This window comes from Amblyraja radiata, chromosome 3 (genome assembly GCF_010909765.2).
Source record: "Amblyraja radiata isolate CabotCenter1 chromosome 3, sAmbRad1.1.pri, whole genome shotgun sequence".
NCBI lineage: Eukaryota > Metazoa > Chordata > Chondrichthyes > Rajiformes > Rajidae > Amblyraja > Amblyraja radiata.
The window spans coordinates 130,620,499-130,634,483 of NC_045958.1; the positions used below are offsets into that span (position 1 = coordinate 130,620,499).

Sequence of the window (13,985 nt, forward strand, 5' to 3'; positions counted from 1 at the left end):
CCCCGTAATCCACACCGTGGTCCAAGGCCGCCACAGCTGGGAGGGCCGGGCGGGACAGGGCGTCGGTGACCGTGTTGCACTTCCCGGCCACGTGCTGCACGTCCGTCGTAAATTCCAACACGGTTACCAGGTGTCGTTGCTGCCGAGCGGACCATGGGTCGGACACCTTGGCCTGTGTGATTGGCCTGCCCTCCAGGAAGTATCTGAAGTGCCCGATGGCCAGGTACAGTGCGAGGAGCTCTCGGTCAAAAGTACTATAACTGCGCTCAGGGGGTCTCAGCTGATGGCTGAAAAAGGCTAGCGGCTGCCAGCGGCCGTCAATGAGCTGTTCCAACACCCCACCCACAGCCGTATCGGAGGCATCCACCGTGAGAGCCGTCGAGGCCGTGGCCCGCGGGTGTACCAACATGGTGGCTCCCGCTATCGCCGCTTTCGTTCCCTCGAACACGGCCTCCACCTCGGTGGACAATACGAGCTCCCGTGGCTTGCCCGCGAGACAGTGGAAGAGGGGGCGCATGATTCTGGCCGCCGCCGGTACGAAGCAGTGGTAGAAGTTGACCATCCCGATAAATTCCTGTAGCCCTTTTACCGTGAGTGGCCAGGGAAACAGCCGGATGGCCTCCACCTTAGAGGGCAATGGGGTGGTGCCCTGCAAGGTGACGTTGTGCCCCAGGAACGATATAGAGCGGAGGCCAAACTGGCATTTGGTTAATTGACTATATGACCATGGTCTTGGAGCCGCTGGAACAGAGTCCGCAGGTGCGTGCGGTGCTCCTGTTTGGAGCGGCTCGCAGCCAGGATGTCATCGAGGCAGATGTAAACAAAGTTCAAACCCCTACCGACCATGTCCATCAGTCGCTGGAACGCCTGCGCTGCGATTTTTAAACCAAAAGACATACGAAGCCACTCAAAAAGCTCGAACAGGATGGTGGTGGCGGTCTTTGGTACGTCGTCCGGATGCACAGGGATCTGATTATAACCGTGGACCAGGTTCACCTTTGGGAAAAAAAGGTAGCACCCTCCAGATGGGCCGAAAAGTCTTGTATGTGGGACCGGGTAGCGTTCCGCGGTCGTAATGGCGTTCAGGCGCCTATAATTCCCGCATGGCCTCCACCCCCCAGATGTTTTAGGGACCATGTGTAATGGGGTTGCCCACGGGCTGTCCGAGCGCCGCACAATCCCCATATCCTCCATCTTCTCTGGCGAGGCGCAGCTTGTCTGGCGGGAGCCGGCGCGCCCGAGCGTGCACTGGCGGTCCTGCGGTGGGGACATGGTGCACCACCCCGTGCTTGGGGGCCGTCGCGTGGAAACGGGGGGTGAGGAGCTCCGGAAACTCCGCGAGGAGGGAAGCATACAGGACCTCGACCTCAGCCACTGCATTCAGCTGCGGGCAGGGGTGTGCCGTGGACCGCGAGGCCACGGGGCCGAGGCCCGCCCCACACATCGACCAGGAGGGAAAAGGCCCAAAGGAAGTCGGCGCCTAGGAGCAGTTGCACGACGTCCGCGACGGTAAAGGTCCATTCGTACGGGTGGGAGTTGAAGGATAGGGAGAGGGTCCCCGTGCCCTAGGTGCGGATAGTACTGTGGTTGACAGCCATCAGCACAGGGCCACGCATACCAGCACGGGTGTCCAGCCCAGTCGGGGGGAGGATGCTCACGATGGCCCCGGAGTCGATCAGGAAACGTAGTCCAGAGTGGTGGTCAGGCACGTAGAGGCAATTGTTTTGGCCAATCACGATAGCCCCTACTGACGATCGGCAGAGGCGTTTCCCGAAAACGTGCAGGGGGGTCGGCATCGGCGAGCCTCAGCGCCCCAGCGTAGATGATAAAAACACCACTGGCGCTTACCCCCCAGTGTGCGGTTGCGGCTCAGCGGCGGCAGCAGTGGGCTTAGCGTCTCTGGGGCGGCTGGCATGCGGGCACGGACACCCGGTTTATGGACCCGCCGTCCTGTTGCTTCGCGAGCCACAATTTGTCAGCCCGCTCGGCGAGCTGCATAGGGTCGGTGAAGTCAGACCCGGCGAGCGTCAAGCGGATGTCATCAGGCATTTGTTTGAGAAATGCCTGCTCGAAAAGGAGGCATGGTCGATGGCCGTCCATCAAGGCGAGCATCTATTAAGGTGGACAGTTAGCGGTCACCTAGACCGTCCATGTGGAGGAGGTGGGCGGCGCGATCCCGGCAGCTGAGCCCGAAGGTACGGAGGAGAAGGGCCTTGAGGCTGTCGTACTTCCCTATCGCCGGTGGGTCCAGAAGGTATGGCAGTACCCGCGAGGCCATCTCCTGGTTGAGAGCCCTGACAATAAACAATAGTTGCAGGAGTAGGCCATTTGGCCCTTCGAGCCAGCACCGCCATTCAATGTGATCATGGTTGATCATCCCCAATCAGTACCCTGTTCCTGCCTTCTCCCCATATCCCCTGACTCCGCTATTTTTAAGAGCCCTATCTAGCTCTCTCTTGAAAGCATCCAGAGAACCTGCCTCCACCGCCCGCTGAGGCAGAGGCAGACCACGTGGAAATACTTGGTGTCGTTGACCACGATATTCCTCAGGTGGAACTGTGCCTCTGTGAGGGCAAACCACACCTCTGCCCAGAACACGGGCAGCTCAGGCCCACAGCGTTTCGCTGGGCGTCGGGGATGGCGGCGGCTTGCATGTTGAATGTCTGAAATTCAGTCGACTCTCGGGATCACCAGTTTGGCGAGTTGAGACGTTAGGTTGGGTAAAATTCTGTATTTTGGAACGGAAATAAAGAAGGCACCTGAGTCGAAAAAGACTGCCAAACTTTAATAATGTGTGTTCTACTCACGTGGCACTAGAATGAACGGTTACAAAAAAAACCCCACGAATAAAACCCCCGCGCTCATGTGACCATGCCAGCCAATCGCGAGGGTTCGATCTTAACAGGGCCACCACAAGGTGTCGCTACACTATGGCATATGGACACACTGAACTTTTATCTCCTGTTCTGTATTATGTTTACATATTCTGTTGTGCTGCAGCAAGCAAGAATTTAATTGTCCTATCTGGGACACATGACAATGAAACTCTCTTGACTTGTCTCTTGCTGTGTTTCTGTGGCGTCTAGTTACACCGAAGGGGAACGTTGGAGAGAACAGAGAGGATGTTTGTGATGGGTGGGAGCCCACGATTATCTGGGGCTGTTGGTGTAAATATCTGTCTGCCACAGTGTAAATAAAGGGAGATAATTGTGTAAAGTACTATAATAGGAATACATACAGAGACCATAGCAATAGGTACTGTAGGCTTGAAGTCTTAGGTAAAACTAAACAGTATGGGTGCTCGCATTCCACAAGATGACATAGTGGAAACCCGACAAGGATTATGGATCGGGTCAGCTATAGCAAAACCAGACATGGATCAAATCAGCAATAGTGATTGATCTACATCCTCCTTATGCTTTTCAAGATTCAAGATTCAACAGAGTTTATTGTCATGTGTCCCAGATAGGACAATGAAATTCTTGCTTTGCGTCAGCATAACAGAAATGTCATTGTCCTATACATCCGCCTTCTTAGGCTTTTGGCCATAGGCTAAATATAAAGCATGTAAAGACATAAGATATATGAATACAGTATATGGTGTACAGGGATTTAAGGTAAACTATCATCTATGCAATATGAGTAATGTCAGTTATAGATTCAGATTCAGATTCAGATTCAACTTTAATTGTCATTGTCCGTGTGCAGTACAGAGACAACGAAATGCAATTAGCATCTCCCTGGAAGAGCGACATAGCATATGTTTTGAATAAATATTTACATTAGCATATATACAGACATAGTGTTTTTCCTGTGGGAGGAGTGTCCGGGGGGGGGGGGGGGTGATTGGCAGTCACCGAGGTACGTTGTTGAGTAGAGTGACAGCCGCCGGGAAGAAGCTGTTCCTGGACCTGCTGGTCCGGCAACGGAGAGACCTGTAGCGCCTCCCGGATGGTAGGAGGGTAAACAGTCCATGGTTGGGGTGAGAGCAGTCCTTGGCGATGCTGAGCGCCCTCCGCAGACAACGCTTGCTTTGGACAGACTCAATGGAGGGGAGCGAGGAACCGGTGATGCGTTGGGCAATTTTCACCACTCTCTACAATGCCTTCCGGTCGGAGACAGAGCAGTTGCCATACCATACTGTGATACAGTTGGTAAGGATGCTCTCGATGGTGCAGCGGTAGAAGTTCACCAGGATCTGAGGAGACAGATGGACCTTCTTCAGTCTCCTCAGGAAGAAGAGACGCTGGTGAGCCTTCTTGATCAGAGTTGAGGTATTGTGGGTCCAAGAGAGGTCATCGGAGATGTTATCACCCAGGAACCTGAAGCTAGAAACACGTTCCACCTCCGTCCCGTTAATGTGGATGGGGGTGTGCGTGCCGCCCCTGGACTTCCTGAAGTCTACAATGAGCTCCTTGGTCTTCTTGGAGTTAAGGGCCAGGTTGTTGTCAGCGCACCATGCTGCTAAGTGCTGGACCTCCTCCCTGTAGGCCGACTCATCGTTGTTGCTGATGAGGCCAATCACCGTTGTATCATCTGCATACTTGATGATGGTGTTAGTACCATGTACAGGTGTGCAGTCATAGGTGAAGAGGGAGTAGAGGAGGGGGCTCAGCACACAGCCCTGTGGAACTCCGGTGTTCAGGGTGAGGGTTGAAGAGGTGTGCTTGTCTAACCTAACAGACTGTGGTCTGTTGGTTAGAAAGTCCAGTATCCAGTTGCAGAGGGAGGGATCGATGCCCAGGTTACCGAGTTTGGTGATCAGTTTAGATGGTATAATGGTGTTGAATGCTGAGCTGTAATCGATGAACAGCATTCTTACGTAAGTGTCTCTGTTGTCGAGGTGGGAGAGGGCGGAGTGAAGTGCCGTTGAGATAGCATCCTCCGTACTCCTGTTCTTGCGGTAGGCAAACTGATAGGGATCCAGTGTGGGGGGTAGGCAGCTTTTGAGGTGTGCCAGGACCAGCCTCTCGAAGCACTTGGTGATGATGGGGGTAAGTGCAACTGGGCGGAAGTCGTTGAGGCTTGCCGCAGTGGAGTGTTTTGGCACTGGCACGATGGAGGTGGTTTTAAGGCACGTGGGGACAACTGCTTGGGCAAGTGACAGGTTGAAGATGTCAGTCCAGACGTCTGTCAGCTGCGCAGCACAGGCCCTGAGCACGCGCCCGGGGATGCCGTCAGGGCCAGCAGCCTTACATGCATTAGTCCTACTCAGTGCCACGTATACGTCGTAGGGGGTGAGTGTGAGGGGTTGGTGATCGGCAGGGAGCACAGCCTTGATGGCTGTCTCTAGATTGTCCCTGTCGAAGCGGCCATAGAAGTGATTAAGCTCCTCAAGGAAGGAGGCGTCGCTGGATGTGGGGGTGGTGTTGGAGGGTCTATAGTCCGTGATGGCCTGGATGCCTTGCCACATGCGTCGAGGGTCGGAGTTGTTGTTGAAGTGCTCCTCAATCCTGAGCTTATGGCAGTGCTTGGCCTTCTTGATGCCCCTCTTCAGGTTAGCCCTGGATGAGCTGTAGGCTCGAGCATCGCCTGACCTGAAAGCGGTGTCCTGTGCTTTCAGCAGTAGCCTGACCTCGCTGTTCATCCATGGCTTCTGATTCGGGAATATGGTCGCAGAGTTAGGCAGAGTCCAGGTTCTGCCCCAAGGCACAGTCCTTGTATCTTATCGCAGGCTCACAGACCCGTCCTGCATGCATTTGTTACAGCCCTCAGCAGTACTCTTTGGAGGTGATGACTTGACGAGCACCGGTACAGCTTTCACAGGAGACTTCTTTTTTTTTTCTTCTTTTTTTTTTTTTTATATCAAAAATATTTATTCAAATATTAAAATAGTATTGACAATACAATAAAACAAAACACCACCATACTACAAGACGAACAAATATGCTAAGCAACTGCTAAACAATTATATTGCAATCCTTGTCAAGGATACATTCAACCCCCCTCGGTGCCCAGCGGTCCCGGAACTCCCTCAGGGTGCCCGTAGACAGGGCGTATTCCCTTTCCATCCGCACCCGGGCACGGATGTATCCCCGGAAAAGGGGCAGGCAGCCGGCTCGGGTAGAGCCCTCCACCGTCTGGTGCCTTGACTCGCGGATGGCCAGCTTAGCCAGGCCCAGGAGCAACCCAACCAGGACATCTTCAGCCCTACCCTCTCCCCTATGCACAGGGTGTCCAAAGATGAGGATGGTGGGTGAAAAATGCAGCCAGAAGGCAAGGAGCAGCCCCTTTAGGTATTGAAACAGTGGCTGCAGCCTCACGCACTCCATGTACACGTGGTACACAGACTCTTCCAGCCCGCAAAAGTGGCAGGCGGCTGGCGAGTCTGTGAACCGCGAGAGAAACAGGTTGCAGGGAACACCTCGATGCAGTACCCTCCACCCCAGGTCCCCAATGTAGAGGGGGAGAATCCCTGCGTAGAGGGACCCCACCGGGGGCCCCCCTCGCGACCGGAAGGGAACACCGACCGCCACTTGGTGTCCGGACGGTGCACCAGGGCGAGGAAGTGCAGGGTGTGGAGGAGGAGCCTGTACAGGACACGCCTCCCTGCGTCTCGGAGGGAGACGAAGGGTGTCGAGGAAAGGCGGCTCAAATTGTGTGGGACCGGCTCCCGGGATGGATTACGGCGCCTTGGTCTTATGAGTACTTCCGGCTGAGCGGGGGCTTGCTCAACCACCAGTACTCCACACGTTTGAGCCCCCCGGTCACCCGATGGGGCGGGACAGGGACCGGCTGCTCTCAAGCCCGGGCCGTCACCCTCCGCCGGTGGAGGTGGGGCCTGGTCAACGGCAACCAGGTTCCAGACTCTCAACAAGTCCCTGTAGAAGCCAGGCATCCCCATCAGGACCGCACGGCTGACCCCCACCATCGGGATCCGCGTACCTCCTTGAAGGCAGCGGCTCCATTGGAAAAAGTGCGTTGCCAGCACGTGCCACCTGGGAGGATGCCCTGAGTACAGGTATCTCTGCAAGGTCCTGAGGCGGAGAGCCGCCACCTTGATGCGAATGCACACCAGCGACTGACCGCCCTCCTCGATCGGGAGACTCAGGACCGCTGCAGAGACCCAGTGCTTTCCGTTGCCCCAGAAGAAGTCCACCACCTTCTTCTGGATGATCCCAGCAAAGGTGGCTGATGGGACCAATGTGGTCAATCTGTACCAGAGCATGGAGGCCACGAGTTGGTTAATGACCAACACCCTGCCCCGGTACGAAAGCACTCTGAGGAGACCCGCCCAGCGCCCCAGCCGGGTGACGACTTTCACCTCCAGCTCCTGCCAGTTCGCCAGCCAGGTCTCCGCACCGGGACTCAGGTAGACTCCCAGGTAGAGGAGGTGTGTGGTACTCCACGTGAAAGACTTCATCTCCTCCGGAAGGGAGTCCACCTGCCAGGGACCCACCAAGAGTCCAGAACATTTCCCCTAGTTGATCCTGGCAGAGGAGGCTGCCGAGAAGACTCGTTGGCACTCATGCATCCTCTGCAGGTCGACGGGGTCGGTGACCATGAGGAGCACGTCATCGGCGTAGACCGAGAGGACCACCTCCATGACCGGCTCGCGTAGAACCATGCCCGTCAACTTCCTCCGAAGCAGACTAAGGAATGGCTCCACGCAGATGGCGTACAGTTGGCCAGACATGGGGCATCCCTGACGTACTCCTCTGTGGAAGGGAATGGGGGCCGTCAAGGATCCATTGACTTTCACGTGGCACTCTGCGGTGGCGTATAAAAGTCGGATCCGGGACACAAAGTGCGGTCCGAACCCAAACGCCCTCAGAGTCCTCAACAGATACTCGTGATCCACCCTGTCAAAAGCCTTCTCCTGGTCGAGGGAGAGAAAGGCAGTGGGGACAGGAGACTTCTTAGCAGGCGATGACTCGACGAGCACCGGTTTCACAGGGGTCTTCTCCACAGACCTCACAGGGGATTTTACCATCACTACCGGCCCCACTGGCGGTGCTTTCACCGTTGTAGAGACAAAGTCCTGATCCCATAACTGCTCGTGGTCTGCTTTCACATGACCAGTGTTTAAACAATCGTATCCATCCTCTGTCCATAACACATCATCTGGTTCCAGAACTTGTTGCGATGGCACAGGCTCATTCACCGGTAGAATATGTCTGCGGTTTCGTCTGTAGAAGCCTCCATCGGATTGAATCAAATAGGGCCTTGGTTCCACACATACCTCTTTGACTGTGCCTTTGCGGCCATACGTCTGGGTCTGCAGGCGGACGGTCTGACCCTCTGTCAGCTAGAGTGGATGACTGGAACGGTCGTAATATGCCTTTTGCGTCAGTCTTTTATGTTGTAAAGGGCCTGTCCCACGAGCATGCGACTGCATGCGGCATGCACGAGCAAACCGGAAGCGGGGGTCGCGCGGAGGTTGAGTGATCCCCGTACAGGGCCTGTCCCACCAGCCTGCGACTGCATGCGGCGAGCGCGACCAAACCGGAAGCGGGGGCCGTGCGGAGGTCGAATTATCCCGTACGAGTTGACGTGAAGTTCGAGCGAAGTCCGCGGGAAGTTCATGAGTGACGTACGGCGTCGAGACGCTGCGCACACCCGTCGAGGCAGTACGTACGGTCTCAATGCGGCTGCGGGCCGGCAGGCCGTTGCCGCACGGAATTTTTGGACAGTGTCAGTTTTTCGGAGCCCCGCGCGGGACCAGCTCCGCACAACTCCATACGGCTCCGGTGATCGAAGTGGGACCGGCCCCGTGAGGCCGTACGGCTCAAGCAGCCACGTTAGGTCGCGCTTGCCGCATGCAGTCGCATGCTCGTGGGACAGGCCCTTAACTGTGCCTTAACCGCCTGAGGCTCGTTGTTTTCTGGCTGGAGCAGATTCCTCGAGTGGGGGAGAGTGGTCCGGGTCTGTCTGGACATCAGTCGCTGGGCCGGCAAACCGAGTGTGGGGTCATGTGGAATATTGCGGAGATTGAGAAGATCTAAAAAATATGTCAGACCCAGCTTTGCTGAACTTCTCCATGACCCTTTTAGCACTGCAGACAGCCCTCTCAGCCCATCCATTCAACTGTGGACACTCCGGACTGCTGTTAACGTGCACAAAGTCCCATTCTCTTGCAAAGTTCTTGAAACGCAGGCTCGTGAATTGTTCACCATTATCGAACAAGAGTGTGTGAGGAGCCCCATGGACCAAAAAGGGAGAAATGCCACGCTTTTGGCCAAATTTGCTACGCTGTAAAAGGCGCAACGATTTCTGGAGATGTTGCAGATCTCGGCCTAGTGGAGAGAAGACATAACAATCCGTGAATCTGCTACTGGCCGAGTCCTTGTCTGATTTATCTGTTAGCAGTTCTGATGATAAGCCAAGAGTGGATGACGTGGTTCTGCAAACACATTCCATTGCGAAACAACATGTGCGAAATAATGAGCCCATGGCCACTGTAAAAGTAAACAATTCTGCGATTGAAATGAAAATCGACACTGGAGCTAAATGTGATGTTTTGTCTCATAAAGAGTTTATTTGTGTTAGGAATGCAGAGCAATTAAAGTCTTGAAGTGCCATCCTAGTGACATATGGTGGTAGTGAACTTAACCCGGTTGGTATTGTAAAGCTGCAGTGCAATCTGGAGGATACATCATACAAGCTGGAGTTCTATGTCCTAAATAACAAAGTTGTACCACTTTTGGGCTGTGATGCCTGCAAAGTTATGGGACTGGTTTCCTTCAACAAGGCTGTACATTAATTAACCCCAGTTCCTGATTCTACATAACGTATTCTTACGGATTACAAGGATCTTTTCACTGAAGAGCTGGGCAAACTACCAATAACCTACTCTATGACTTTAGACCCAGAGGTGTGACCCGTGGTTCGTGCTGCCCACCATATACCCATTGCCATGCGGGGACCGGGTCTAAGCCGAACTGGACAGAATGATGACATTGGGAGTTATCACACCCGTTATAGAACCCACCAATTGGGTGTCCTCAATGGTGGCTGCTACTAAAAAGAATAAACAGGAGACTTCTTAGCAAGCGATGACTCGACAAACACAGGGGACTTCTCCACAGGCCTCACAGGGGATTTTACCATTACTAGTGGCCCCAATGCCGGTTCTTTCACTGGTGTAGACAAAGTCCTGATCCCATAACTGCTCGTGGTCTGCTTTCACATGACCAGTGTTTAAACAATCGTATCCATCCTCTGTCCATAACACATCATCTGGGTCATCCGCACAGTCGTACAGAACTTGTTGCGCTGGCACAGGCTCGTTCACCGGTAGAATATGTCTACGGTTTTGTCTGTAGAAGCCTCCATCGGATTGAATCAAATAGGACCTTGGTTCCGCACATACCTCTTTGACTGTGCCTTTGCGGCCATACCCCTTCTGGTCTCCGACTGGGGACGTGGGTTCGTATCCCACTTCTGACACCATGTGTAAAGTCCTATAATAGGAATACATACAGAGACCATAGAAATAGGTACTGTAGGCTTGAAGTCTTAGGTAAAACTAAACAGTATGGCTGCTCGCATTCCACAAGATGACATAGTGGAAACCCGACAAGGATTATGGATCGGGTCAGCTATAGCAAAACCAGACGAATTAAATCAGCAATAGTGATGGATATACAATAATGAGCATGGGTTACTGGTCTGAGCAGTGCAGAGGTTGAGGCTCAGACCGGCTAGTCTGTTGCCATTATCAATGCCGAGGCAGTCGGGGGGCTGGGAGAGAGAGGGAGCAGCCATTGCTCGATGTACAGGGACCCAGCTGACACCATCCCACCCTTTACACAGGTTCTACCAAAGGAAAAAAAGGCAAGGAGCAGAAAGGGAAGTTGGAAGCACAAGCATCGGAACCCGCCAGTCAACTGGACAATGGCCTGCCCCCACCTCCAAAACCCGGATCCGACCAGTGGGTCTACGTGGATGAGCCGGTTCCCCAGGTAACATGGTGGGGAAGGTACGAGGGGGAACGGTAGATGGGGACCCAGCGGGGAAGGTATGAGGGGGAACTGTAGACGGGGACACGATGGGGAAGATATGAGTGGGAACTATAGATGGGGACACGATGGGGAAGATATGAGGGGGAACTATAGATGGGGATATGAGGGGGAACTATAGATGGGGGCACGATGGGGAAGATATGAGGGGGAACTGTAGATGGGGACACGATGGGGAAGATATGAGGGGGAACTGTAGACGGGGACACATCAGGTGAAGGTATGAGGGGGAATTGTAGATGGGGACACGATGGCGAAGGTTTGAGGGGGAACTCTATCCACCTATCACAGTGGCATGGAGCCACACAGCAAAGAAACAGACCCAACAACCCAGCTTGCCCACGCCGACCAAGATGCCCCATCTACACAAGACCCACCTCCCCGCGTTTGGCCCAAATCCCTCTAAACCTTTCCTATCCATGCACTTGTTCAAATGTATTTTAAATATTGTTGTGTACCTGCCTCAACTACCTCTTCCAACAGCTCGTTCCATGCACCCACCACCCTCTGTGAGAAAAAGTTGCCCCTTAGTTTCATATTAAATCTTTCCCCTCTCAGCTTAAACCTATATCATAGAAAATAAGTGCAGGAGGAGGCCATTCGGCCCTCCGAGCCAGCACCGCCATTCATTGTGATCATGGCTGATCATCCCCTATCAATAACCCGTGCCTGCCTTCTCCCCATATCCCTCGACTCCACTGGCTCCTAGGGCTCTATCTAACTCTCTCTTAAATCCATCCAGTGATTTGGCCTCCACTGCCCTCTGTGGCAGGGAATTCCATAAATTCACAACTCTCTGGGAGAAAAAGTTTTTTCTCACCTCAGTCTTAAATGACCTCCCCTTTATTCTAAGAGTGTGGCCCCTGGTTCTGGACTCGCCCAACATTGGGAACATTTTTCCTGCATCTAGCTTGTCCAGTCCTTTTATAATGTTTTTATAAGTTCCCCCTCAGCCTTCTAAACTCCAGTGAATACAAGCCTAGTCTTTTCAATCTTTCCTCATATGACAGTCCCGCAATCCCAGGGATCAATCTCGTGAACCTACGCTGCACTGCCTCAATCACAAGGATGTCCTTCCTCAAATTAGGAGACCAAAACTATACACAATACTCCAGATGTGGTCTCAACAGAGCCCTATACAACTGCAGAAGAACCTCTCTACTCCTATACTGAAATCTTCTTGTTATGAAGGCCAACATTCCATTAGCTTTCTTCACTGCCTGCTGTACCTGCACGCCATCTTTCAGTGACCGGTGTACAAGGACACCCAGGTCTCGCTGTACCTCCCCCTTACCAAACCTAACCCCGTTGAGATAATAATCTGCCCCCTTGTTTTTGCCGCCAAAGTCGATAACCTCACATTTATCTATATTACACTGCATCTGCCAGGCATCTGCCCACCCACTCAACCTGTCCAGGTCACCCTGCAACCTCTTAACAACGTCTTCACAGTTCACACTGCCACCCAGCTTTGTGTCATCAGCAAACTTGCTAGTGTTGCTCCTAATTCCCTCTTCCAAATAATTAATATTTATGGTAAATAGTTGCGGCCCCAACACCGAGCCTTGCGGCACTCCACTCGCCACTGCCTGCCATTCTGAAAAAGACCCGTTCATTCCTACTCTTTGCTTCCGGTCTGCCAACCAATTTTCTATCCATGTTAACACCCTACCCTCAATACCATGTGCTCTAATTTTAGTCACCAGTCTCCCGTGGGGGACCTTATCAAAAGCTTTCTGAAAGTTTAGATACACTGCATCCACTGGCACCCCTTCATCCATCTTACTTGTCACATCCTCAAAAAATTCCAGAAGATTATTCAAGCACCCTTTCATAAATCCATGTTGACTTGGACTAATCCTTTTACTGCTATCCAAATGCCCCATTATTACCTCTTTAATAATTGACTCCAGCATCTTTCCCACCACCGAAGTCAGGCTAACTGGTTTGTAATTCCCCGTTTTTTCTCTCGCTCCTTTCTTGAAAAGTGGGATAACATTAGCTGTCCTCCAATCCACAGGAACTGATCCTGAATCTATTGAACATCGGAAAATAATCACCAATGCGTCCACTATTTCTAGAGCCACCTCCCTGAGGACCCTGGGATGCAGACCATCAGGCCCAGGGGATTTATCATCCTTCAGTCCCATTAGCCTACCCAATATTATTTCTCGCCTGATGAAAATTTATTTTAGATCCTCTACCCCCTTAGATCCTCTGCCCTCCAGTACATCTGGGAGATTGTTTGTGTCTTCCTTAGTGAAGATCGATCCGAAGTACCTATTCATCTCTTCTGCCATTTCCTTGTTGCCCATAATAATTTCACCCGTGTCTGCCTTCAAGGGACCCACATTTGACTTTGCTACTCTTTTTCCCTTAACATATCTAAATAAGCTTTTACTGTCCTTCTTTATATTCCTGGCCAGCTTTCCTTCACACTTTTCAGCCCGTATTGCCCGTTTTGTTTCCTTCTGTTATCCTATGAAAGTTTCCCAATCCTTTGGCTTCCGGCTACTCTTTGCTGTGTTATACATCTTTTCTTTTAGTTTTATTCTATCCGTAACTTCTCTTGTCCCCCCTCCCATTAGTACGGAACTTTTGCATTTTTCAGCTTGAAATTGTGCAATATGGTGCATACTGTAGCGAGTCTTTTAACCGACACTTGAATGCAATATATATGCTTTAAATTGGATTAGCTATGAATAAGGTTAGAGTAAATTACATTCCTAATTACATTCCACAGTAGAGCCCAGGCTCCGATCAACAGGTGCAGCACACGAATGATCTTAGTATATTCTTTATGGAAATCAGATTACAATCAAGCACTTGGCCCATGTTGACCAACCTGGGTCTCACTGCACACCTGGTATTACTCCTGGCCCTGACTCCAGTTGCATACCTTCTCTCATTCCTGACCCTGAGTTCAGCCTTACACCTGACCCCCTATTCTACCCTGATCATAGCTGCTTACCTGCTTAGGTTCCCAGTGCTGAACACACCCCTGATCCCAGCTTTGACCGCACA

At 52.5% G+C, this 13,985-nt stretch overlaps 1 protein-coding gene across 1 annotated transcript in view; it reads left to right on the forward strand.

Moving 5' to 3' along the window:
- Positions 1–13,985, forward strand: part of spef2 (sperm flagellar 2) — a 162,550-nt gene that overhangs the window by 83,097 nt on the left and 65,468 nt on the right. Inside the window, exon 22 of the mRNA XM_033018764.1 lies at positions 10,756–10,904. Coding sequence (XP_032874655.1) covers positions 10,756–10,904 — 149 coding nt within the window. The remainder of the gene's footprint in view (positions 1–10,755; positions 10,905–13,985) is intronic.